Here is a 27768-nt window from a genome sequence, read left to right on the forward strand (position 1 = left end):
CTGAGCAGAGGAACAGCTGAGATTAACATTCCCTACAACTCTCTATTCCTCAACATGTTCTTAAAGGAATTTTAGGCAGGTTTTTTTTTACCTAAAGGACGTCTCCGGAAAAAGCTGAACTGGCCGCCAGGCATTTAATTGCTTCTACTTGTAAGAAATAACAGAAGTGCAGTGTATTTATCCTGAGGGCAGTATTCTGTGCAAAAGCTTGAATTCGGAGGCGGGATCTAATGTACCCTTGAAGATGGGTTATCTGCAAAAGTTGAAATAATATGCGCGCACTGAAAGATCTTCCCACCGCGAGATCAGGAAAGACTTTTTGAATTTTTTAGACATAGAAAGCACAGTGACTCATTCTCTATGATTTATTTCTGCGCACTCTGAATAAGCTTTAAATCCAATAGCAAGGGGATTTCAAATGCCAGCTTACACAGACTGGGGGACTTTTTAGATAGTGTATGTATGAGTACATTAGTATACAGAACATGCATTGTAGCTAGGTGATGCAGTAGGGCTGTTGAAATTCTGCAGATGTCTGTAGCCCCAGACAAAATGTCCTTGACCTGCAGTATAATTGTCATAGCTTTCCTCATTATTCAGGCGAATGTATTTAGTTCAGTATTGGAGGGTTTTTATTGGCTTATCCAGTCACGGTAAATTGCAGGTCAAATTTGATTTGCTTAAGGCAGATGTGAGTGGCCCTGCGTGGGTGGAGGACAGGAGATCTATGCCATTGATTGACTGTATTGGTTGCAGTTTGCTAATATATCTTCGTTAACAGCTTTCCTTAAAGTTCCTCAAGACACCTGCTGAAATTACAATTAGTCTTTTACAGCTTGACAGAAGAATTTGTGTGGAATAAGCTAAGCATTTCCACTTGGCCTAACTTATGTGTTTGTTTAATTCATGAGAGGGCAGGGTGGGGAATAAATGGTCTCTACTTGAGGAACTTCCCACTAAATTTGTACCTTTGGTACCTTTTTGTTCACTAAAATATGACGGATAATAACTTTTGTTACCACAAATGGTTGTAGTTAAATTTGAAAATAAATTAAATTGCTTAGGAGCATCACTGTATTTTTATGTTTAAATATCCTACATAAAAAAAAACTAATTAAATAAAACTCAAGTCTTAGTTTTTGCGTCAAGAATCTTTTTTTTTTTTTTTTTTCAGATCAGCAAAAAAAAAAAAAAAGGGGAGACAAACTGACACACCAGAGTGATCACTTCGGAGTCACTTCGGATATGTGGTCACGCTTGATATAATTACCAGTGTCACATAAAGATAGACTAATCGCCATGTGTGCTGTTAGTGGTGTTTGGTTGGTCTTCTGTGTTCTGACACTGTATTCTTCTGTGTTCTATACTGTATCAGCCAGCACATTCAGTAGTTTTACACATTTTACTGAAGCTTTGGCTGAGTTTTTACCAGATATGGTAAAAACTGGCACCATATTTTCTAGCAGAAGGCACATCGAAGTCCAACAGGGTGGTCCAGCAGGCTAGGTGCGGTGACCACCTCTGTTTGGCCAGTGGGTTTACTTGTGTGTAGTATAGCTATATATTAGATATATATCTGCAGATACATGACAGATATTTGAATGCGGGTTAAGACAACAGCAGCCTGTTTAAAATGTGTATTAAATAGGGTCTTCTTGTGTTTGTTTATTGCAAAGTATATATAAAAAAAATACGCTTCATCTTGTGGTTCTGTGAGAAAAAATGATTGTGGCTCTGAAGAGACTGGAGCTGGAGCTTGAGTAGTTTAAATGGCCCCACTTAGCATCTTTAATGAGTGAATGACTCTACCCAACCAACGACACAACCTCAGGCTTTCATTGCGCATTGTATAGATCAGGCTTCACCCACCCTCTGTTTCTGTGGGCCTATTTTACATCAGCTGCCGTTAGCCGTTGAAAACTGCCAGTGGTAATCCTGTTAAAGGAACGATTCAATCGAACTCGCCACGCTGTCAGACCGCATGCCGCTCTTTCTCTTCTTCTTTGTGTCTCCGTGTTTGCTTACGTGCACAAATGTGGAAGTTAGCATCTGTCTGCATGTTTTGTTTATCTGTGCGAGTGTGTGTGTGTGTGTGTGTGTGAGCGTATTTGTGCCAGCGATTACAGAGAGAGACTGCAACTGTGCTTAATCAGGAGCTGCCTGACAGCGTGGTGCTGGTGGCTGTATTTGTGTGTTTAAGGCAGAGATGAGCACATCCTCCGGATAATGGCACCGCCGCTCCCCACTGACTCAGAGCTGCTATAGTTTTCACTTGGGATCTGAACCACAGTGCTAATTAGAGGTTGAAGAAAAATCGTTACAGCACAGTATCTCAATACTTGGGGAAAATGATTGTCGGAATTGTTTATGATTGATTAGTAATCAATGCATCTATAAGTTATTTTGCTGGTACATTGATTCATCCAAACAGATTCACTTTCTAAACAAACACTATGAGGCATTGAACAGGTTAACTGAAGTTCCAAAAGAAGGATCTACAGTAACACCAAAAACAGCTTTGAATGGAGGAGTATTGGAGGAGATTATTGTGCAGAAACCTTTCAAAACAAGACAGTCCAAAACAAGGTTTGTAAAATACATAGGTTCAGCTCATCTATTTCCATTTGGAGCAAAAGAGGAGAGAAGGTCAGAACCAGAAAACAAACCAGAGAACATAAACTATCCCTTTAAATTAATTCTAATTCTTGCTATTCTGACCAATTATTTAAAAGGAAATTAAATAACACTTTGCATATATTACTTTTTTTTGGATCATTCTACTTGATACATAGAGAATTTATTGCCCATTAAAAAAAGTTACTCAAGTAATTTCAAACTTTGAAATCTGTATGTATTTTTATGGAGCATGCATTGCACAGAGAATCAACCAGGGAGAAGACAACATTTTATGTTCTTATTTATGTACTTAATTCTTATATACACAATCTATTATATATCACTGTTATTGTGTGCATATTATGTAATTCAAGCTGATTTGATGTGATCCACTTGGCTTTAAAGGGCTAGGAACATGGAAATACACAGCTTGGACTTCAAAACCATATTCCAGACTTCCCAAACTACAGTGGTAAAGTGAGAGGCAAGTATATATGTTAATCAGCTAATCAGTTCCAGAACTAACCAGAGCTGTGAGTGATCAGGAGCTGTGCACATCTTCAGATGACGTTCCAGTGGAAAGACAAGTTGTCTTGAACCTGAACCTGTTAAACCATATACACTGTACCCTCCTCCATGGTTCCCTACAATCCTAACACCCCTCATTCACCTAATGAAGAACAGCTCAAGGCAATAATTATACAGTTCTGGTGAGCTAATTTAGGGTTGGATCTGAACTCTACAGGGCAGTGGATGTCCTTGAGCAGAGTTGGTGTCCTCGGCTTCATGTTAACGGCTGTAGTTCCTTCTGTTAAGTCATAAAAATAATAAATAATTTCTGCTTACTGCACAATGTGTGTGACCGGTTCAATTTCAAGAATTTGTTTTAGCAGGGTTGTTCTGGATTGGGCTGGATGAACAGACAGACGGACCAGCAGACGAAGGCACTGCCACTATGACCCGAGGATTATGTTGGTTTGAATCCTGGGTCATGCTGCCTGCCATCAATAGCTGGAGCCTGAGAGCACAATTGGCCTTGCTCTGTGCAGATGGGTACATGGCTCACTCTCTCCCCACATCACTTCAGTGTGATGCTGGGCGGCATGGGCATATGCTAGTCGGCTGCAGTTCGAAAAGAGCCTGTGGCTGGTTGCACATGTGTTGGAGGAGGAATGTCTCAGTCCTTTCTTTGCAGTTATGGGTTGGGTGGGTTTTATTTTTACTAAACCTTCTGTAGGTTTCCGTAGCCTTCTTAAAATATTTCAATGGAAAGTTAGTGCCAAGTTAGTTTCAACCAAAGAAAGGTGGGTAAACGACTAACACTAACTCAGCTAAATGCTAACAGCGAGCAGTGGGCTATCGCTACTTTGGCAATGTCTGGACGTACTGTTTCCTTGGTAATTTGCTACAGAGATCTTCATTACTAAACTGCCTTCTCAGGCACTGACTTCTGAGACAGCACAGGCAGCAAAGCAGTGAGGCAGCTTGGGACACAGCCTTAGTTCTTTTTCAGCAACCAGGTTCTTTTTGTCCAGAAATGCTGCTAAGGCAGTCTTTACTATTCTGGATAACCAAAGGTATGGTAGCTTGTTGTGTGTGAGTGTGTATGGTGGACGTTTGATGATAATATCGAATATCAACTGATTTATCCGAGACATAAACTTGCAGACTGTAAAATCCCCCCGCACTCCTCCCAACTGGGAATGTGTATTAAATTTTAAACAGAGCAAACCTACCCAACCCAGATAATTACGAATAAACTGTGTGCATAATTTTGGTGCATATTGCAGCAGACACAAACAAACGCACACACTGACTCATGCTCAGCATGCTTCCAGTAATTATGCAGTAACTTGTATGACGGCCCGAATCACGTCATGCTGCTCCTCTAGTCCTTGCCTACTCTCGGCCAGGAGCAGGGCAGTTGGCAGAGGCCTGCTTCGTCCTTCAAAGCTGACCGTTTGAGTGAGGGCTCCTGTAGAGCTGAGTGTGATGGAAACAGAGTGTCCATCCTGCTCTCCTGCCTCTCACATACAGGCTTATTGGCAGAAAGAGAGAGAGAGAAAGAAAGTGGTGTGGATGGTGAGAGGAGAGGCGGTTGTCCTTCTTACCTCTTTTATCCATTTATCTATGACCTTTTTCTGTGACCTGAAATGTGCTCCCCTTTTGTTTTTTTTCCCCTAACTCCATCTTTTAATTGATTAGAGGTGGAGTTTCTCAGTGCTTGGTAGGCCTTCGTTTGATGTGCGTATGAGACTGGTAGTTGGTACTCCATTAAATGGTATTCCATTAAATGCAATTAGCATATAGTTTGCATTTTGGCAGGTTTCACAGTATGCGAGGATGTCTTTGATGTGCCTAAAAATATGTACAATATTTTAACACATGGATTAAATTTAGAAAAATAAAGAAATGATTACACTGATACAGCTTGTGTAAATACACATGCATGTCAACTTCAGTTTTGACTCTCGCTTCTTAATAGCCAAAGCAGCATCTTTTCTCTTATGTGGTTATATATGTGTAATAAAATGAGGGTATTGGTATGAACTGGGTTAGGGTTAGTTAGGGTTCCTGTTACAGCTATTGAGATGCAGGTTTCCTCTAGGCGCTTCGGTTTCCTCCCAAAATTGCCCTGCTGGGAGTGTATGGTACTCTACAATGGACTGGTGCCCTTTCCAGGGGCTATGATGCCCTGTCCGTATGACCTTGTGTGTCAAAATTGGTGATCGGATCTCAGGGTAGGTAATGTGACAAAAAATTATTTGCAAATAAATTAGATAATCACATTGGATTGTTTATGATTTTATTATAATGTTTATTATAATATCTCCTTAAAAATACTTAAAATATTAGTTGAAATAACTTCAAGTTCATAGTATTTACATCAAACACTGTACAAATAAGTGATCAAAGTCAAGCTGATCTAGTCAGTACTGGTAGAGTATGTAGTGATGTACTCTGAAGGCTGTGGTCATATACACAGGATGATGACCAGCCTTGCTTTTTCTCTTGGATCATATATGGTTAAGTCTTTAAACCTAATGTTGTATTCTTCATTCTCTCTTCCTCACGAGCACACACACACACACACACTGTCTGTTGCCTTCTCTTCAGTAGAGGTCTCCCTGGGGAGGTGAGACAGAGGAAGGTCGTTCCTACAAGAATGGAGAGGCTGTCAAGTTTCCATGGTTCTGATTCCACATTTTTCCACAGAGTGTGAACACACCAGTTGGTAGCGGCTCACCGGCAGAGCATATCACCGTGGCAACCAGAGCTCTCCACAGATCTTGGGCTTGGTGTGTGTGCGTGTGTGTGTGTGCGCACACTGGGTGGTTTGTTTTTGCTCCTATGACTAATAAGAGGAGGTGTTGCCCCAGGGATATATAAATGTACATACTGCATCAGGATGAGTTGCTTTATAAAGCATTGCTGTCAATTTACATTCAGTTTTAGTTTAGCTCCATTGCTGCTGCTTTCTTTGTGATTCACTCATTCGCACTTATATAGCATACGATGTCAATATTATGACACATCATTGGCATGACCATAATGCTATATCTATAAACAAGCCAACTGACGAAGAATAATATATTTATTAACATGACTCATGTCTTTGTTGGACATGCCTTTCTAGTCCATGCCTGGCATTAGGCATGTTGGCAATATATATCTGCTCCAGAGAATCCTATTCTATTGCCAGTACTTCTCTACAGGGACTAGACAAGCCATGTGTGCATTTGCACATCTGTGTCAGTAATGGATGCAACTTGAAGTAGCTTAATGCATTCATTAGAAGGGGCGTGTCCACAGACATTTGGACATATAGTGTAGATCTGTCCTTATGTGAGTGGCATGCACAAAATATCTTTGAATTTTCTGTTGTGTGTGTTTCCAGTGGTGTATATGTGTAAATCTGTCAAGATGTTAGCAGGATGTAGTTGTATATCTGACATTATTCTCACAGAACTAGGCCATGTTTGCAATCTTAAAGACCAGCTATGCTTGTTTCGGTCAGCACAGTGTACATTACTCCCCTCAACTGAGTGCTTCTCTAGGGGCCATGCGTGAAGGAAGCAGTTAAAATTGGGGCAGACAGCATGACAGTGGGTTAAATGTGATTTCTCTTCACGTGATCGGCCTTATCTACACCCAGTCTGGTGCTTTGGGTGTAGTGTGGTGCTTTAGCCAGTCAGGGATGATGTCATTCTTGTGATGAAGATTACCATCTTAGTTCATGGGAAACATCAAGTAGCCTTCTTTTCTCTGACACTATTCATGACTACATAAAAACACTAAAGTGACTAAAGTGGTGTTTTTGTGTAGTATTTACGTTACACGTTTTAGTCTGATTGAAGTATTCCAGTGGTGTGGTTCGGTAGTGACATTTGGTTTTCACCTGCTATTTTTGCAGACTTTTACTTGAGCTGAGTGGAGCCTGGCCTGGAGGAGATGAAGCTGTGTGTGTAGAACTGCACCTGTTCCAGCCATGAGCCACCAGGAGGCGCCACTGGGCCAGGAGCAGAGTGAAGCGGCTGAGGCTGACCTGGAGCGGCGGGGCCCTGAGGGCCAGCAGCCTCCTTCCCACCGCAGACGGCACGACAACTCAGGCCGGTCCCGCAACCACCACAATGGGCATGGTGGAGAAAACTCCCATGGCCAGGCTGGAGCCCAGCGCTACCGCAGGTACGAGGGCTCTGAGGGGGCTGGCCGGCCACGCAGCTCCCGCAGAACACCTGAAGAGGGAGAAGCAGAACAGCAGCATGCACAGCAGCCAATCCCACGGCCAGCAGTGACCCGCTACCGCCGGCAGGGGGATGCAGAGGCACGACTGCGAGCACAGCAACAGAGACAGAGGCAGAGAGAGAGGCAGCAAAGGGAGGCAGAGAGAGCTGAGCAACAGAGGCTGGAGCAGCAGCAGCAACAGCCTGGAGAGCCTGAGGAGGATGAGGAGGGTGGCAGCGCCTTGGCACGCTCTGCCAGCACTGAGAGTGGTTTCCACAACCACACAGACCGGGCAGAGGGCGACGCAGTCATGGCCTCAGAGGCAGAGCCTGAGGATGAGACCACGTATGGGGTCCCACTTCGGCCTGAGGCAGAGGAGTACACAGAGAGCGCAGAGTCAGAGCAGCAGCCTGCAGGACCGGCCCATGCACAGCCACAGTATCCTCCTCAGCCACCACCGTTGCCCCGTGACCCTCTGCCAAACACAGAGCGTCCCCCCAGGCACGATGCAGAGGCCCTCAATCCCAATTACTCCAATTATGTTTACACACAGCCAGTGTACCGCAGTCCTGGCCGCGAGGGCCAAGGCCAAGCCGAAGATGAGCCCTATTCTGAACCCTATGCCGACTATGCAGTCCAGGAGCATGTGTATGAGGAGATCCCAGAAGCCCCTGGGACGCAGGCCGAGGGTCAGACTCCGCAACAGCGGCAGCGGGCTGGCTTCCGGCTATTCGAGCAGGATTCATACAGGCAGCAGGAAGCTGTGGGCTCCAGGTTACACCACTATGATGAACGCTCGGACGGTGAGTCAGATAGCCCAGAGAAGGAGGCAGAGTTTGCGCCATACCCACGTGCTGACAGCTGCGAGCAGGACGAGGACATTGACCAGATTGTGGCAGAGGTGAAGGAGAGCCTAAGTTCTCAGAGCCTAGAGCGTGTTGCTGCAGGTTTAGGCAGAGAAGAAGAGGACGAGTGGCCTGAATCTGAGCACCGCACGCAAGCCGAGACAGAAGACAACAAGCTCCAGGAGTCCCAGGGTGAGGGAGGGAAAGGAGACGATGGCAGATCCCCTGTAAGCAGCCCTTCTGAGGAACCATCTTTAGCCAAAAACAATCGTCAGAAGAGAGATGCCATCTCACTGGCTATCAAGGACATTAAGGAGGCCATTGAGGAGGTGAAGACCAGAACAGTGCGCTCACCATACACGCCTGATGAGCCTAAAGAGCCCATCTGGGTGATGAGGCAGGACCTAAGCCCCACGGTGGAGTCAGACCTACAGCCGTCACTAGGGGGAGATGTGAGTACAGGCAGTGAACAGCATGATCATGATCAGGTATTTTTGTTTTGTCCTCATTCTTTACCTTTACTAATCCCAATAACTGTCTTTTCCATTCTTTAACTTTTTCTACATGTTGATTGATATATTGTCAGGCCTGTTGAATACTTGTGTGCAGTATACCCCAAACTTTTGTTTTTTACTTTGCCCCAGCTCTAAAACACACCTGAACCTTTGTTATATTGTTGAAAGGAATGAAAATAACATCTGAATCTAGCAGTAGCAAACAACCCAGTAGACCCTGCAAGACCACAGCTGAGGATAAGTGAAGAAGGTTTTGTATTATAAGGAAATCTGTTTTGAAACATTGAAAAGTATGTATATAGAGCTGATTCACTCGTTTGCTTAGATCCCGTTAAATAATTCAGTTCTCAGTTCTCAGTAGGGCAATAACCCTAAACATATTAGTTAAGCAACTACAGAGCTTTTCAGGGTCAAAGTTTCTTGAGCAATGTGAACCCCACATACCTGACATACTGAATACTACGCTGCAGGGAAACAAGAAAGGACTGAAAATGCATTACTTGGCTTGGATGAGCTTTACCAAGGAACATACCCATCATCAGTTGTATATGGGTTGTAGGACTTTACACTTTCAATGATTGCAAACATTTAAAGATTAAAGATTCATTTGTCCAGTTACTTATTGTGCCCTGAAATTGAAGGACTGTGTATAAGGGCTTGAGGTTCTATCTGCCAATGTAAAAACCTTCAAATCAAGCTGACACTCTACACTTTACCACATGACACTCATTGTATCGGTCTAATGACTTACTGACTTTCAGTTCATTTTTTTGTAGGTGAAAACATTCAGTATTCTGAAAGGAGAGGAGATGTGGCTTTTGGTTAGATACACAGGCCGGACAATGCCATCTCTGGAGGCTTGTTGTACTCCCTGGGTCTTCGCTTTTCTATCACTCATCCTCAAAGTGCAGTGACCCGAGCTTTTCTTCGGACTGCGAGTGGTGCCTGGCCAAATTGCCTGGCTGTGGAAAATTGAAGACTGCTTGCGTACACAATGCAACGGGCTTGCTTCTCCTGAGCCTGCAGGGCTCATCTGTATTCTGTGATTGCAGCACATGACCAGTGCATGCAAATGGAGCAGCCCTCAGACACGACAGAGTTCGGCTGATAGGAGAGAGAGAGGGAGAGACTCGATTTGATTATTAGTCTTTTTCTCACATTCTGTCTTTGTCTCAAATACGTTTTTTTATTTGTTTAATGCATACGCAAGAGCTGCTCTACAGACTGTGATCTGAGCTGAAGAGTATCAGATATCATTCTTGGCAGCCTGGACAATTGATATCTTTTTTCCTCAATCACACAATTAATAAACTTCAACCTTTTAGTCCAGTCCAGTCCTGTTTTACAAACAAAAGAGACACACTGTCGCAATGAACAAACAGCTGCTACTGTTGTGCATTGCAGTGGTACCCAGATCTCCCCTACTGTTCCTTTGGTGATGCTAATTAATTACCAACATTTGTCTGAGTCTTATTCACCAGCACAAGTCTTTATTTAGTGCCAGTCGTCTGGGCTGGCAGGGGCCTTTTGGTGCTTTGATGCAATTACTGTCGCACAGAAGAGGGAGAGTACTGCTTTTTCGTGTGGTCCAGAGAGAGCGCAACACTGTGCGTGGAGTGAAACGTTGTTTTTGAAGCTCTCAGCAACATAGCAGCGCACATACGCAGTTGCCATCCAAGTTGTTTGCACTTGAGTAGATTTTAGAGACTTTTTGGGGATGTCCCAAACCATCTAATTCAATGGATTTTAATGAATCGGGTATCTGCTTTTAAGGTTGCAATTCATTTCCGACCCTTAGGTTTGTTGTTGCAGCGTGCCATCTTGCATCCTCTTGGCACCATCAGTAGACACGATCCTCAGTTGCTGCAGACAAACTTATTTTTAGTCTTTCATCTGTAACATTATTTTGGTGAGCAAAACAAAACAGAGCTTTATTTCAACTGCTAAGTGTGGTGACGTTACCAGTTATCCACTAAAAAAAAAGCTAAAGTTGGCTTCTAATTTTAGCTTACATTTACATTACATTTATGGCATTTAGCAGACGCTCTTATCCAGAGCGACTTACAAAGTGCTTTGCTATTTACCCAAGAAAACCTTAGTTAGAATAGACTAATAGTTCAAAGATACCTTTAAGCTTTAGACATTACTAAGCACAAGTCAATAAGGTGACCATAGTACTCTGTTCGCCCAAGTACTCTCGGAAGAGGAGGATCTTCAGTCTGTGTTTAAAGACAGCGAGCGACTCAGCCATTCGGACACCCAGGGGAAGCTCGTTCCACCACTTTGGTGCCAGGACAGAAAGAAGCCTGGACGCTTGTCTTTCGCGGATTTTGAGGGATGGCAGGTCGAGCCGAGCCGTACTTGAAGCGCGAAGGGCTCTTGGTGCGGATCGGCTTTTGACCATTGCCATCAAGTATGGAGGGGCTGGTCCGTTCTTGGCTTTGTAGGCCAGCGTCAGGGTTTTGAATCTGATTCGGGCAGCTACAGTAATCCAGTGAAGAGAACGCAGCAGTGGAGAGACATGGCTAAATTTAGGGACATTGAAGACGACCCGTGCCGCTGCATTCTGTATGAGTTGCAGGGGTCTGATGGTGCGCAGAGGGAGACCAGCCAGAAGAGAGTTGCAGTAGTCAAGTCTGGAAGTGACCAGAGACTGAACAAGCACCTGGGCGACTCTCTAGAGAGGAAGGGTCGAATTCTCCGGATGTTGTACAGGAGAAATCTACATGACCGAGTTACATTTGCAACATGTGACTTGAGAATGATAACTGATCATCCATGACTACACCAATGCTTCGAGCTTCTGTGGAAGGAGTGACCAGTGAGTTCTCAAAGGTGATGGCAAGATCGTTTTTAGGCCCAGCAGTTCCCGGGATGTTCAGCAGCTCCGTCTTGCTGGGGTTGAGTTTGAGGTGGTGAGCCGCCACAATTAGCTACAGTCCACCCTAAGGTGTGCCGTGGTTACATTGCAAACAGCAGTATGTTATAGAAAGTTTGGGTAAGAGGAAAACTATAGCTTCAAGTTGGCTCAGAGCCTTGCTGTATCCCTAATGCAGAAACAACAAACGGCTCACAGAACAGCAGTTAAGAGTGTGTTACCACGGTCAGTGGAGGAGGATTTAAACTCTTCACTCTTCCATAAAATATATTTTCTGCCATTTTTGTCCACATTGCCAAACCCCACCCAGTTTTGTATCTTCATTTGGGAAGATAAGATCTTCTATATGAAGTCTTGACTCTTGAATTACACCTGAATAAAAACTCAGATTGGGGGTAAAACACCTTAATCACCACTTCATCACAGAAGTGTTTTATGTTATATTAATGGGAAGTTTTGCTGTTCTAAAAAAAAAAAGCCCATCACTTCTTATTGCCCTCAAAGTTCCACCGAACTTAGAGTACTACGCCGTTGTCTGCGCTCACACGCTGCCATATTCCCCTGTAAGTTCATCACAGGCCTTATTTTCCTCTTCCACGGTATAATTTATTTAGTGCTGGCGAGAGACACTGCGTGTAAATAATTCAGCGAGACTCACATAACACCAGAGGAGAAAAACAGCTTTCCTTCAGTCTCTTGTCAGCACTAAATCTGGGTGAAAATAACACTTATTTATGCTATATGTGTTTTATGGAGCAGGGATGATACAGTGGACCTTTTCTACTGTAGTACTTACATACCAGCTGACTGAAGGAGAACAACTCAGAAGTGTTGTTTTTATGGTCATTGTTTAACCCATAATAATCTCAAAGGGGGGCCAGTGAAAAGAACTGACCTCCGCATCGCTGTTGGACTGCACTTATTTAAAGCAGTCTCTTGTTGTTTTTATGTATGATGTAAGCACCACAACACACTTAAGGTTGTTTCTTCTTCTAGAAAAATACCATTTGTGGTTTGTCTTCTAAATAGTTTAACAGCTGCCCACTCTGGGTGGGCGTTATGACAATGATATTGTTCTCATGATCAGTTACATCAGAGTTAACTTTTTCTGAATATAGAAAGGATCAAAAGGAAATTTGTCAGTATTTGTACACTGAGAAACAGCAACGGTCAATAAAAAAAGGATCCAACAGGGATTTGTAAAATTTTACTCTGGTGTTAGAAGATGCTTGGACTGTGAGTCCAAGAGAGCACGGTTGTCCCTGCTTGATGTTGGAAAGGCGGTGTATTCATAAAATATTTAGAACGTAGCGTTTAACACCACTTGCTGGTGCATGCGTCTGTTCCAGTTTTAGTATATAACCACATAAAAGCTAAGTGTTATAGCAAGTATTGTAAAAAAAGGTTTTGTGATTGTGTGTTTTTGTTATATTCCCCAAACTGGCTGTTTACCTTAACACAGACAAGGTTATAGAATCTGTATCTAGTGGAGCTGAACAGAGTTGTGTTTGGGGTTGGGCTGTAACAGGAGCCGAGTGCTGTCTAGTCCCGTGCTACAGTGAATCCTGATCTGGGTAAAGGCTACCGGAGAACAGCTCCCATTTGGGTTAGTTAGACCTTTTGTTCTTCTCGAGAAGTCTTCAGTGCATCCTAAGGACGGCAGACTTTTTTGCTCTAATTTTGACTGCTTGGCCCATACCGATATGGAGAACTTTTGGATGTATCAAGTAGATCATCACCACAGAGATCAGGTTAGGAGAAAAGTTGTTTGCAGTGTTTGGAGTGAGGTGTTTTTGTTTGCCTTGGTGTGTTTGAGCAGGAACTGGTCAGAAGGCTTATTCTCTTTATTATAGCAGTTGTTTTGCGTAATTTGGTGGAAAAAAAATGAGAAAATGTCTTAACAATTATTTTAACATATTTTAAAATGTGAATACTTTTAGCAGCACAGTTTTATTACAATTGTATTTGTAGACTGAAAGATGTATACAGCATATAAGCTAGTCAAGGGTTGTACGTAAAATCGTATTTCCATTATTATCATATTAGTGTCTGCGAGGAACACACCGTTAATCATTGTTTTATTTTATCCATCCTGCTTTAATTTAGCTTAGGCTTCTCATTTTGTTTGTTTACATATCCAGTAGTTATGTTAAAATATATTGTGTGGCAACATTTTATAAAATCACTGAATATTTCATTTTATGTTCATAATGTGCAGCCCTAATCTACTCCGTTGATGGTGTTGGCCATTTGTCTTCTAGCTGCGTTTTTTCCTTGACTTGAGTTTCACTTGTAAGATTTTAGTCTGGTTGTAGCTTATACTGGTCACTCTTAATCCCATCATTCTATTGTTTTATTTAACAATGTATTCTACTGTAGTTTATTTACAAGGCAAATCTATAGATCTGGCTTTAGGATTGCACCTGTATACGTACTATTGCATTGTTTATGTTTCATCTTTATGTGCCATGCTAACAATTCTTCTCCTTTCTCAAGTCACCAGGCTCGGGCTCCACCTCTCCACAGGGGGCAGAGTCTTCCAGCCAACAACTCCCACTGCAGGAGGGGAGTGACAGCTTGGAGTCCCCATCCCCTGCCAGCAAAGAGGTAGGAGGGCCCCAGCAACCACTGTTTAGTTTTTTTACACCGTACCGTGTGTACTGTATAATTAGTTGTCGTTATTTTTATATCAAACATGCACACTGGTTTCTGCTCACTGTTATGTACTGTTTTTGAAATGGCAGTCAAGGAGGAGTCTTGCCTCATTCCCAACGTATGTGGAAGGTGAGTTTTAAGTGTCTTAGCTACTTTAGACGTTACTACTATACTAGTTTTTCCACATGTTGTCACTATGAATCTGTTCTCATTACAATTGGTGAAGTTTTACCTTTTCAGTAAAGAATGTGGATTTTTTGTTTCATCTATTACCCCATCCCCATCTTGTCTTGTGTCACAGTTCCAGGCCCTTGTGACCCAGAGGACCTCATCGATGGCATCATCTTCGCTGCAAACTATTTAGGTTCCACACAGCTGCTCTCAGACAAGACACCCTCAAAAAATGTGCGCATGATGCAAGCCCAGGAGGCCGTCAGTCGCATAAAGGTGAGACGGCGATGGTTCTGTAGTTTTTCATCTTTGTTGTTCCAACTCTCATGAGAAACTGAGCTTGTGTGAACTTCTGTTTTTTCTGGTCTTATCTCCGCAAAACACCATAACAGTGGTCAGGGTAAGCAGATGTGCTCTCAGAAAATCCATATGTCCATATATCCATATTTCGGGGAAAAAATATGAAATATGATACAGGAATTCAGGAATCTCCTAATCTGTTTTGTTATAAATCTTGACATTTTGCAAGCACTTTAAAACACAAAGTGAAATACCAATTTTACTCAGGACAGAACTTTATTTTTCTAGAAATTGAAAGCATTTTTGTAGTTTTTGACTGTAATTAGTCATATTCAAACAAGCTCTTTTTCAAGAGCAAGGGTAACACACCTTTGTGCAGAATAGTGATGAATTTCTGCTGACTGCATCAATCCCGAAGGACTGCAGACGTTTGCCACCTCACCCTCCTTTCATCCTCTTGCGGCATAAGGCAGCCATTCTCCCCAGTCAGCCACATGACTCAGCATTTTTTATCTCCACCTTAAAAAATGCAGCACCACCATTCCGTGTTTCCTCAGCATGTGTGTGCACCATCAGGGCATTACTGGTTGGAGCAAGATTTGATCAAATCTTAGTTAGCAGTATCTGATGCTTGGACCAGGTTAATCTGGTCAGGTTAATTGCTGTTGTTGCAGGCAGAATGGAAAAAAGCCAACATTAAAATGAATAAACCCTTAGTCTGCAGAAGCTGCAGACAGTATTGATATAAAAGCAGAGGCTTTAGAATAAATTACCAAACTTACAGCACCAACATTTACCCTACAGACTTTTACCAAATGCATCTTGGGTGTTTTTTTAAAGTCCCTAATATCACTATATACAACTTGAGCAAACTTGTGTTGAGCTTGAAGATCTCAATGATGTTTGACCTTCAAAAACATCAAAAACCTGTCAAGAACATTTGAAAATGCGCCTCCTTAATCGAGCTAATCCTTCTTGGTATTTTAACTGCTATAGTAGGTGGTGATGAATAACAAACAGCTCCAGTTATTTTGCAAAAGCGCCCTCGCCCTTGCAAGTTCAGACCCCACGCAGAGGCCAGCTGATGTTTGAACGTGTCTGCTGAGTGTCCAGCAGTGCTGACCTCCTTTCCAACCAAGCAAATGTGGAAATGTTCTAATTGCAAGTGGGGCAAGCAGTTGTGATTCAGGCTTTCCTAATGTATGAGGCACTTCCCTTAAAGCATCAATGCCACAATTTTACTGTATCATCACTAAAATCCTGTCACTTAAAGGGACAAATTGTGATTGTATAGCTTGATTGAAGGTTAAAGTTGTATTTTTTGTATTCTGCATATGATGAGACAGTGGAGGGGGTCTTAGAAGGAGCAGGCTCTGCTGTATCTGTCAGATAATGTTCAGTCTCCTGCCATATCAAACCCTCTTCTATCGTCTAGCAGAGCTAACACACATCCACCTATTAATTATTCACATGCCGTGACATTCTGCCATGGCTCATGTTCTAGAGGATGGTATGATGCCATCTTTAAAAAACAAAAAAAAGGTACAGTATTTAAGTGAACACACGGATGGAGGGATTCCTAAACTCAGACAATGACACGGTAGCAGCCATGTCTCACTTTGATGCTGTATTTGATCTGGTTTTATGGCAGGTAAAAACTAGCTCTTGATCTAATTTTCTGTGGGGTTCCGTGCCTTTGTAGCCACCTTTTTTTTTTTTACGACAGAATGTTCTGTAATGTAACACCAATTAGATGCTTAAAGATAGAACAAGTAGGCCATCTGGTGGGGAAAAGGGGCATGGAGGGAAAAAAAAAGAAAGAAAATCAGCTGCAAATCACAGGTCAGCAAAGAGCAAGAATATGGTGGATGTTTTAGACCAGTGTTTGAAATTACAGCTGATTAGGGCATCAAAAACAACTGTAATTCTGTGCAAAAAGACATAATTAATAGACGTCCATCAAGCACTTCCATGAACTGAGTGTTTTGAGGATTGTCTGTGTGTGGTCTGTGAGAGAAGGCCAGATGCAGCCTCACATCCATCACACACTCAGCGGTGCAGCTTGTGTCAGCTGGGCTCTGCCTCGCTCTAACCATGTTCCTGTCTCTGTTTGTTCCATGCTAAGCAGACGGCCCAGAAATTAGCCAAAAACAGGAAGAAGGTGCAGTAAATACTCATTGATTTGGTGTTTTGCATTTTTTTTCTCTCTTTCTTCTTCCTTCTATTTTCTTTTTGCCTGATTTCAACACTTGTGTATTCGTAGTTCCCGCCTTTCTTTTTGCTATTTTTCTGAATCCAGCAACAAGTTGTTTGTCTGTGAAGTCTGTTCACCATTTGTTTCATTTCATACCAGACATTAATGCAGTCTTTACACCAAAACAGATGGCTAGACATAAGTTAAGGTTAGGGAAATCCATTCTTGCTGGATGCAGAAAATACAGGTTTCTATAGCTTTTATTTTTCTTTCCGAGGTGATGTGCTGTACTTGTGAGTGTTTTTTCAAAAGGAGTGCTTCTGGCTTTTGTGATGCAGTGCACTTCTGGCCATATTTACCTGTTCAGCAGTGTATGGACCTTTCTGTTCTTCTGTCTCGCTCACATGGGCCCACTAAAACCTTTTTGAGAATGAAACTAACCACCACACTAACCTAGGCCTTGCTGTAAAACAAATGCTCAGGCTGTCAGAGTTTCTACTGAAGGAGATTTGTCTTTACATCGTATGTAAAAGTGTATGAGCCCATAGATGGAAAGAAGCCACAACATTTTCAAGGCTGGCCAAGGTCACCATTTAGAAATTAATTTCACACTACTCCTTCACTGCACCTCTGGGCCTCATTAACCTCCTATTTTATCTACATGTTTCTTTGTCTCTCTCTCTGAATGGTGTTGTTCTAACCTGTGTAGATCACTGCTGAGAAAGTGATTGATGGTCAGTGCTCTTCTCTCTGTGTCAGCAGGCCCCTGAAGGTGAAGCTCAGCCCATGACTGAGGTGGACCTCTTCATTTCCACTCAGAGAATAAAAGTGCTGAATGCAGACTCCCAGGTAGAATTCTCGAGATATATATATATATATATATATATATATATTGCTATTGTTGCTTAAATCACAGATTTTAGAAGCTTAAAAGAAACTTTCCATATATTCTATATATTTTAAGTATGCAACCAACATTAATGTCCAAACATAACTTCCCATGTGCTGTAAACAATGTCTAAGGCTACTATATGTTTCTAACTACATCTACTACACAATTCCACCAAATACACTTTATTGATCTCCTAAGCTCCGTGCAGTGGAGAGTGCTGTGGACATGCTGGGTCACACAAATGATCTGAACTTTTGAGCGACTCGCTTTGGCCTATACAAACTAGTCTTTCGTCCATATTGGAGGGACTTCTTGACATAACTGCCCTCCTGTTGGATGTGCTGAAGCCCAGTGAAGATTTCTAAGAACCAACAAGCTTGGGTCACAGCCATGGTGTGTGTGTGGCTGTGTTTGTGCCACTGGTGTAATTGTAAATGTGACTGGCACAGAAATCGGTTAAAGGAGACTAATTGGTCATGATCGATCATGCTGAAAAGCAACAGATTTCAGTTTTTCTGGCCGATTGCTTGGTGCATCTATGTATTTAACTATAGAAATGAATAGCTGTAGAGGAGGAATTTTCTATAATGACATGAATTGGGTGCATAATGATTTAAAATACAAAAAATTTAAAATGACTTCTGTAAAAAAAATATTAACCTTGAGAATCTTCCAGTATTCTCACCACAGTTACTTACAACATTATGTAAAATAATGGAAAATATATGGAAAATGTCTGGAGAATTAGATTTCAACATTATACCTGGAGTTGCCCTTTCACTCATGTAGCATACAGCCACAATGCGCTGTGGCATTCTCTGGAAAAGTCTCTATTTACACATGGGCTCACTCTGAGCAGTTACTTTAGAAGTAAACGTATATAGATAGTCTTATAAGCCAATAGATTCAGATATTTAAATGATGGAATTAGGATTAAAGATTTTATTAAATGAGTAGCTTCATACGTAAGAACAATCATTGTACCATGAAATTGTTTATTCAGTATTATCTTCTAACACAAATAAACATTTACAAAGTAATGACAAAATTGTTGGTTGTTCACTTTCTAGTAGTTGCCCTGGGGCAATGACACTACACTACCAATAAGAGTTGTTGGGCAAGCCTTCAGACATTACATTCATGCATTTTTAAATGACTTTTTATAAGACTGCCAAATAACATGAATACAAATGGAACATTTTCAGGCAATATGGGGACATGTGACTGTGACATCTATTTAAAAATGAATATATCACATGCATTGGCAGAGCCCCATGATACTTGTGTGGTACAGTATATGTTCTTGTATTTTTGTTTTATTAAAGAAATGAACCAGTGTCTGGTCAAAGTTGTTAATACCCAACAGTAACGAGTGCAATTGTTTGTGACAAAGCGACATTATTCAGTGTTTTACCCACTACTGATCTCTCTTTCTTGTAATCTGAAGGAGACCATGATGGACCACCCCTTGAGGACCATCTCCTACATCGCAGACATTGGGAACATTGTGGTACTGATGGCAAGGCGGAGAATGCCTCGCTCTGACTCTCAAGAGAATATGGAGGCGTCTGACCCGGCACAGGATGAGAAGCGGCAGTACAAGATGATTTGTCACGTGTTTGAGTCTGAAGATGTGAGTCCAATTTTTTAATGAACTGTCAGTGTGACCTTTTCCAGCATCTCCCAGAGGACACTTGTCAGAGCCGCTGGCATTTCTGCAAATGTGAACAGGAGGGATGGGAGGCAGAGCTCCTGATTTATTTATTTATTTCTTTTTATTTTAAACAGGAAGATAAATAAATAAACTGAGAACTGGATAATCAGAAAGGTGAACAAGGATGATAGGGTGTGTTTTGCTTAGACTGCTGGAAGCCAGGTTCGGACCAACAACCCACTGAACTGAAGGGCAGTGTGTAAGCAGGGGAGGTGTGAAAAGAAGTGGAAAACATTCCAAGAAGTGGTGGGAAAGGCAAACAAAGGAGACACACAAAATGGTGTACGCCAATGAAGGAAGACACAAAAAACATCAAACAGGGTTCAACAAAAAACACCCTCAGCCTTGGGGCTGAGAATAAGGCTGTAACTGAAATGTTTGTTCACAGAAATGAATAAACTTAAAGGCCATGAGCTGAACCAAGGGCTCTAAACATAGATTTTCCTTCCTAAATTAAGAATTCACTTGACTTGACTTGTCTTGACTTTTTTTCTTTTGTTTTGTTTTGAGTTTTCTTTGTCTTTTCTCTTTTTCTTTCTTTTGTTCTAGTTTTCTCTTTACCAGTTTACCGTCTGCCCCTCTACAAAGGTGCAGCAGTGAGCCACTGTTTGGGAGAGCTTTTATGCAGAGCCCAGCAGGTGTGTCTGATCAGCTGTAGTTAGCATTGGGGCTTCTAGGAAATGGAGTTTTCAGAGCTGCTTTCTTTGTACACTGCATTGGCCCCCTGCTGGTGACTGGCGGTATGGACTGAACCCCTACAAGTGTGTGTGTGTGTGTATATATATATATATATATATATATATATATATATATATATATATATGATAAGTAACAGGTAGATGGGAATGCCTCAAAGAATTCATCACAATTGAGCATATATATATATATATAGATTGGAAGATGCACTATATGTCCAAATGTTTGTGGACACCTAGTAAACACACCTGACACAGATGTGCAAATGCATCCTAAAAATGGGTTATTTAAGAATTCCTCAGTGAAGGCAGTAGTTACATCCAAATGTTTGTGGACACCCATTATAATGAATGCATTCAGCTACTTTAAGTTGCACTCATTGCTGACACAGATGTGCAAATTCACACACACACTCATATTGTCACCATGCCACCATGCCAGGGCTAAAGGGGAATAAATCATTGAGCTGTAGAGCAGTGGAACTATGTTTTCTTAAAAATGGTGGTGCTTTATCCAATACATTTGGGATGAGTTAGGGAGTTGGGGGTGAGGTAGGGTGGTGATCATCCTACGTCCTGTCCTTACTATCGAGCTTGACATTGAATGCAATGAAATCCTAACAGCAATGCTCCAAAATCTAGTAGAAACATATCCCATAGAGACAGTTACTCCAACAAAAGCAGGATAACAGTGAATGAGCATATATATTTTGCATATATATAATCAAAAGGAATGACATGGTTTAGTTTGTGGTTTGACAGTGAACCATATAGTTCAATAAATGTTATGTTGATAATATTGTTTATACTGACCCAGGCTTGCTCTTCCTCTGTTTCCTCTGTTTCCTCAGGCCCAACTCATAGCACAGTCCATTGGCCAGGCCTTCAGTGTAGCATACCAAGAATTCCTGCGTGCCAATGGCATAAACCCTGAAGACCTGAGCCAGAAAGAGTACAGTGACCTCCTCAACACACAGGACATGTACAACGATGACCTCATACACTTCTCCAAGTCTGAGAATTGTAAAGATGTGAGTGACCAATGGCTTTTTCTGTGGAGGATGTACAGCTACATCATTTACTATCTGAAGTGCACTGTAGGGCATTGTTCATGTCTTTCAGTGTCTCCATTATTGGTTGTAATGTTGTGTTGGTTTTATGTGCTTCTCAGGTTTACATAGAGAAGCAGAAAGGAGAGATCTTAGGTCTGGTGATAGTTGAGTCTGGCTGGGGCTCTATCCTCCCCACAGTCATTATCGCTAACATGATGCATGCTGGACCTGCTGAAAAATCAGGAAGACTGAATATTGGAGATCAAATCATGTCTATTAATGGAACCAGCCTTGTCGGACTCCCTCTCTCTACTTGTCAAAGCATTATTAAGGTACACATTTTTGCCACCTTCCTAGTTACTGGTCAGTTTAGCCTCCTATGTTGTTGTAGCTGTGATTTATTAACGATAAAACAGCACATATATGCAGTAAGGTTTATAATATTGATAACACAAAATTAGCAGTTTGTTCTACACTGCTTTTTTGATCTTTTGCATGTTTCTGTTCTGCTTTCTGTCCTAAGCTTGATTGGTCATTATGTAGATACAGAAGCATACTGTGATGTAAAACAGTTAGCTCAATTCTTGTCAATCAACGTATCTCATTCTCCAGGGACTAAAGAACCAGTCCAGGATCAAGCTGAACATTGTAAGATGCCCACCAGTCACGACCGTTCTCATCAGAAGACCAGACCTGAGATACCAGCTGGGCTTCAGTGTGCAAAATGGCATTGTGGGTTTTACTGAATGTAGATTTCTTATTATTCGAGACACATTTACTGCACTGCAAAATGCTGCAAGTAATTCAATTCAGTCTGTTAAAATTGTTCATGTCTTTTTGTCTGCTTGATAGATTTGCAGCCTTATGAGAGGAGGGATAGCTGAACGAGGCGGAGTCCGTGTCGGTCACCGCATCATTGAGATCAATGGCCAGAGTGTAGTGGCCACTCCTCATGAGAAGATTGTACACATCCTGTCAAATGCAGTTGGCGAGGTAAGGGTTATGTACTTATCCATTTCACTTATTCCTAACTTACAAATTATGGGGTTCTGGAGCAGTCAGCAATGATAGATCTGGCATGCCCTTGGGCAGAGTGAGTAAAAAAAAAATTGGACATGCAGCTGAGAAGTTTCCCGGTAACATTTTATACTAGAATTAACAAGTGTGTTTACAAAGCCATTAAGCAGCAAACATTCTTTCGTATGTGGGTTTCCTGAAAACATTCAGAAGAATTTTAACAGCTTCTAGGAATGAGGTTGGTTGATTGGTTTTGTGCAGATTTTGTTCAAAATAAATTGTCAGTATTAAATCATGAACCCAGTAAAGAGAAGTAATGGATTTGGTATATTGTTTCACTTCTACTAAGCATGAATAGTTCAATCAGGGTCATTTATCAGTGGTATCTCTCACTTTACTAAGCCACAGTTATAGTATGGTAGTCCTGATTTCATTGTATTGGAAATGTGGGGAGGGTAGTTATGGGTATATGGAATTGTATGGCTTTCCTTTGTCTTAAGCCCTATTCATTTAATTTACAAGAGGTCCTGGGATATCTCTTTCACAAGGTGCTTCTCTGTTATTTTCCCTGGAAACTAATCCAATCTGAGTAGGGCTTTTGTCTTATAGATAGCATGCATAACCTCTGTGCCTTCTGCTTTGTCTCCAAACAGATTCACATGAAGACTATGCCTGCTGCCATGTACCGCTTGTTGACAGCCCAGGAGCAACCAGTTTACATTTAAAGCCACAGTACTATTCTCAACCTGACCTGTCCTCTCCTCACCTAACCTTTATCCTTCTCCTACGAACTGGTGGCTAAATGATTGAACTAAGCTACACCAACCATGAGCACTATTTTCCATGAAGTTCTACTTTTCCCCTCTTCTTTCTCTCACTTTCCCTCAGCGCAGTGGTGTTTTGCTTCAATGTGTTGCACATGTGTTTCTGCACATGTCTGACCATCCAGGTGGAAGGTAATGATGGAGAGACGGAAAGACAGAATGAGAAAGCTGACTTTTTAGGGGAATTACTGTGTGGCCCTTGTGAACGCCCCTAGTAATACCCTGTTTGAAAGTTCTCGGGATCTGCGTTTTTGGCCGTGAGGTGTGTGAAAGCTGTGCTGTTGTTGTTCTCCATGGAAAAAAGCAGACGGAACTTTTATTTCCTTCTCACTCCTTCTTTCTTTTTTTCCCTGTTATTTATTTGAACCTGGCAACCATCAAGCATTCCAGCTTCATTGTGTTCCACTGCAGTTTTTTAAAGGGCAGCTGTTAGAGGAAGAGTGTGGAGAAGTGGACCAAAAATGTGAAAACTGTTCTCCAAGTGTGCATTCCTTAGAATAATGAATAATTAGTGAACAAGACAAGGCTCTGTGGGTGAGAAGAATAGTTAAATTCCATACAGTATACAGCAGTGTGGACTGTTAATGCCTTAACAAAATCATGATGCCATACATTGAAAGAGTGAAGTCAAACTGGGACGTTTAAGTGCATAATTTATCATAGAGAGGCTGATTAAATAGAACTCTGACCTCTTGATTTAATATTGTGGAAAGAAAATACAGTCTTGTGGGTAGGGCATAATGACCAAATTATTAGAAATGAACAACAACCATTTCAGCTATTCAGAATTATGGTCAGTGTGGAAACTGGATTTGTATTCAGTTTTCTGAAAGTTGCTTTTAGTAGTTTTGGCTGATGTGCAATTTGATATTTTGTGGTGAAAGACTAAATTCTGGAATACCTTCTGCTGTATCCTGCTGTACAGAACACATTTGATTTTTACTTGTTTCACTTTTTTCTATTTTTTCTTACAGGTCCTTCATATTTAAGGATGATGCTGCTGTTTTCATTTGTTCGCATTTGTACTTTATTTTAGTTTAGTTTGAGAAATTTATACTTGAAAAAAAATATTTGAAGAAACCTCTGATTGTAAAGAGTTATAAGCCGTATTCTGACTTTTCCTTGATATTTTTTTTTCTCCAGTTTGAGACCATTTTTATTTAATAGGTTGTGTGGCACAGCTCTAACAGCATTGAACTTAAACAGTTTATTGCTACCTACATTACTAGTTCATTCACTGGTATTTATTTTCCAATATAATATATTGCCGCCACCCCCCTCCCCAGTTTCAAACTACTGTACCTGTTTACAGCAGTCTTCTGAATTGTGAATCAGTTTGACTGAGTTTAATCTAGGTCTGTGGGCTAATCCCACAAACTCTTTCAGGGAACTCAGCTAAAGGGAATAGTGTAGCATGGGTTAAAACTAATCGCCCCACAATAATGGAGCCCTCTTTGACAAGTATAACAGACTGATTTGAGGAGATAAGCACATCAGATTTTGCACTTTTCTTTTTTGTGCACCAAAAGCTTGGCCTGTCAGTGGGGTTCAACAGCACTACCTGTTAGTGAGAAGTCTATAGATAGAGTAGCCTAAACCTGAACTCAGGTAAAAGTGAAATAGTGACTGCAGTAAAAGCATCAATCCACAAAACGACTTGAGTAGAAGTACAAAAGTATCGGGTCAGAAAACGCTCTGAGTACCTCCAACATCTGAACTGAAGTTTGTTAGCCTCTGCTCTTCTCTTGTTGAAGACCACAATGACTGTAAAAAACATGGACAGTGCAAATTCTCCCAAAAGTGATCTAACACCTCTGCTGGCCCATCCCCATATGTTTCACTCACTCACAAAACAGCCCACTTCCCATCTTGATTTTCTCCTCTAAACTGTCTTTCCATCCCCAGTGTCTAATTCTAACAGTTAGATTTCTCTAGCTGATATTGGCACGTATTGTATTTTCCAACAGAAATCTAAAACCTTATTCTGCTATATCGTAAGAAGACGGCGTTAAGCTTAAGAATTACTTTAAGTAATTAATGTTATGTTTTACACTTAGGAATTACCTGATAGACAGCTTTGGCTAAAAGAGACATGCATTGCATTCTTTCTACAAGAAGTAGAACTTACATCAACTGCACTTCTACTGTTGAAACATGTAAACTCCGCTCTCTGTCCGAGAGTAGGGGGCGAATCTACTAAATGAGTAGGCGAGTCTGGCTTCTCCACTGGTCTCCCCTGCGCAGACACTGGTTACATATTGGACATCATGACAGACAATTTTAGCTTAATTCCTATAGAACAGAAGGGAATGAAACCACTGTGTCTATGTTTTCTACAGCCATTGCTCTAAAATAAGGAATTAGCAACAAAATCTTGAGTGGAAATATGAAGTAGAAGTAGGATAAATGTATTTAAGCAGAGGTTTTTCAAAAGTATCACAATCTATTACTAAATACTCAGAGACAGATCCTTCACAATTTTACTTAAGTGCATGTAACTGAGTGTACACAGCTACCACCACCTCTGGTACTAAGCTGCAGAGCTGTTAAGAGTCACATCATACATGTGCACTTTAAACAAAAGCCAGCTCTTTTGTTTATGTTTGTTTGTTTGTTTGTTTTCTCTGGAATCTTCTTACTGCAATGTCTTGCACAAGCTACTCACATGGTGTCTCATGGTACCCTTCCGTTTCTTGTAGAGCGCACACAACACACTCTTCTTCTACCTGAGGAGGTACCTCTGAATCTCTCGCATGAGCTTCACTAGGCGACTCCACCCACTGTAATGCGAAGTCAATGGTACAGTTGATTATTTAGGCCTACATTCAGCATGCCTCAGAACTGGCCGTAAAGAGGTACTGCAGGGTATTGGATCCAGCCGTGGCTCTTGTGCACAGATGGTTGATGGTTGTAGGTGCGTCCCATCCCTTAACATTTTTGCCTTATTATTGGGTGTGTTTTTTTTTCTATCTGGTAGAGTAAGGAGGACGATTTCTTATTTTTTTTTCTCCTGTGTTAAGCATGGTCTGTCATGTCATTGGTATGCATTGCCATTTCTGCTTGTAGTGGGTGTGATGTGTGAAGGACATTACTCCACTGTAAACAAAACCAGCTGGATAACTGTAAACCAATATATATACATATACATATATATATTTATTTATATACAGTACACATATATACAGTACACTATACACATCCAGTGATTATATACAGTATGTACAACTGAGTTGTTGGCGTGTGCGTTACGCTCCATCCTAGAGTATTTCGTGTATGAAATGCTTCAGGGACATATAGAACCGAAACACACTCCTGAGGGATCTCCATTTGGCTGAAACTGCGATACAGTTCTTTTTTTTCCGTCTTAATATGATATTATATGATATGATATGGTCCATTGCTGCATTTAGCTGAATTTGTGAGATAATATCCACTGCGAAAGGCACTATATGTATAATCTCATTTGAACTGAATCGAATGTGAAAAGGCACAGTGCTGAAATGTCCTGTTCATATCAGAGTTCAACTGTATTTGCTACCGACGGACAGCCGAGCTGCAGCAGTGCCGCTGCTGTTTTGAGTCTCTGAGCAATGTTAACAACCTCACACCTCAATACAGTACAATGTTCAGTGTCCCAGGACTTCTGCACTGCGGACGATGTATGAAAACAGGACATCTCCGTGACAAACTTGGCCAAGTTAGCGAGCTTTAAGGATACTTCTGCGATGGTTTTAGGTGGGAGAATGTTCAGTGACTGTGTATGAAGTGACGAAGCGTCATCCAGAAAGAAATCCCCCCTGTACATATTAAACACATGGACCTTGAACACATGGATGTGACGATGTAGACGTGTGAACCGACTGACAGAGTAGAACACAGGGTCTGGCCGAGTTGTGCTGTGTAGAGCATTAGGAGAGGAGCGTGAGAGTAGGTGGTTGCTGTGGGTTTGACTGTAGTGTTTATTATGCACTCGCTCTGAATGTAATTAAACTTCTATCTATGTTTGTCTCTATGTCTAAAGTAAAGAAATAGAAACACTTTCTGTAAAGCAATGGCAATGTTTATTTATTTGCTAGCTTTTCCGTGATGAATTATTGAGCCACATTCCTTTGCCATAGTAGGAATGTTTGTAACAGTATTTACAACAATAAATGACTTACTGAGAAAGTACAAACACACTCTGCTTTTTGATTCCTTTAACGGGGATATTAAAATTCAGTAGTTATCAGCATGCTTGTATCAAAATCTAGCATTTTTTTCTGTCATGATTTATAAAAATTGGCTGTTCTTTACATTTACATTAACATTGGGTGATGAACAGATGGTCCAAAACTTCTTCAGTGACTGCAACCGAAATAGATCCATACACCCTCATCAGTATTGCGCTATATAGTGAGTGATTATCAAGTTAGCAGTAGAAACACAAACAAATTCGGGCACTTCCTCATCATCAACAACATATTAAAGTTAGTAAAAGCATTGTGCTGTTCATAGAATAATCTTTGACCGTTATGTTGCAGAGCAACCTAAGCCTACTGTTGATGAACTACATGAAAGTATCTGAAATTCATGGGATTTTCTTCCTGTTTTTATTAATTTACCACTTTATGGAGATAGGAGGTTTTATAGTGCACTAATACTGATATTCGAATAAATGTTTGCCAAAAATGTGACA

At 41.3% G+C, this 27768-nt stretch overlaps 1 protein-coding gene across 7 annotated transcripts in view; it reads left to right on the forward strand.

Moving 5' to 3' along the window:
* apba1a (amyloid beta (A4) precursor protein-binding, family A, member 1a) overlaps positions 1-27267 on the forward strand; it is a 46337-nt gene extending 19070 nt beyond the window's left edge. For 4 of the 7 annotated variants that reach the window (XM_072665186.1, XM_072665188.1, XM_072665187.1 and 1 more), the window contains 12 exons: positions 7031-8674; positions 14076-14186; positions 14324-14363; positions 14536-14681; positions 16834-16866; positions 17659-17748; positions 19239-19424; positions 21052-21231; positions 21372-21584; positions 21865-21984; positions 22105-22245; positions 22923-27267. In XM_072665186.1, coding sequence (XP_072521287.1) covers positions 7106-8674; positions 14076-14186; positions 14324-14363; positions 14536-14681; positions 16834-16866; positions 17659-17748; positions 19239-19424; positions 21052-21231; positions 21372-21584; positions 21865-21984; positions 22105-22245; positions 22923-22994 — 2901 coding nt within the window. In that variant the 5' untranslated portion in view covers positions 7031-7105 and the 3' untranslated portion in view covers positions 22995-27267. The remainder of the gene's footprint in view (positions 1-7030; positions 8675-14075; positions 14187-14323; positions 14364-14535; positions 14682-16833; positions 16867-17658; positions 17749-19238; positions 19425-21051; positions 21232-21371; positions 21585-21864; positions 21985-22104; positions 22246-22922) is intronic. The other 3 variants (XM_072665190.1, XM_072665191.1, XM_072665192.1) reach the window with 3 other exon arrangements.
* The last annotated feature ends 501 nt before the right edge of the window (positions 27268-27768 follow it).

Source organism: Salminus brasiliensis, chromosome 20, assembly GCF_030463535.1.
Source record: "Salminus brasiliensis chromosome 20, fSalBra1.hap2, whole genome shotgun sequence".
Taxonomy (NCBI): Eukaryota; Metazoa; Chordata; class Actinopteri; order Characiformes; family Bryconidae; genus Salminus; species Salminus brasiliensis.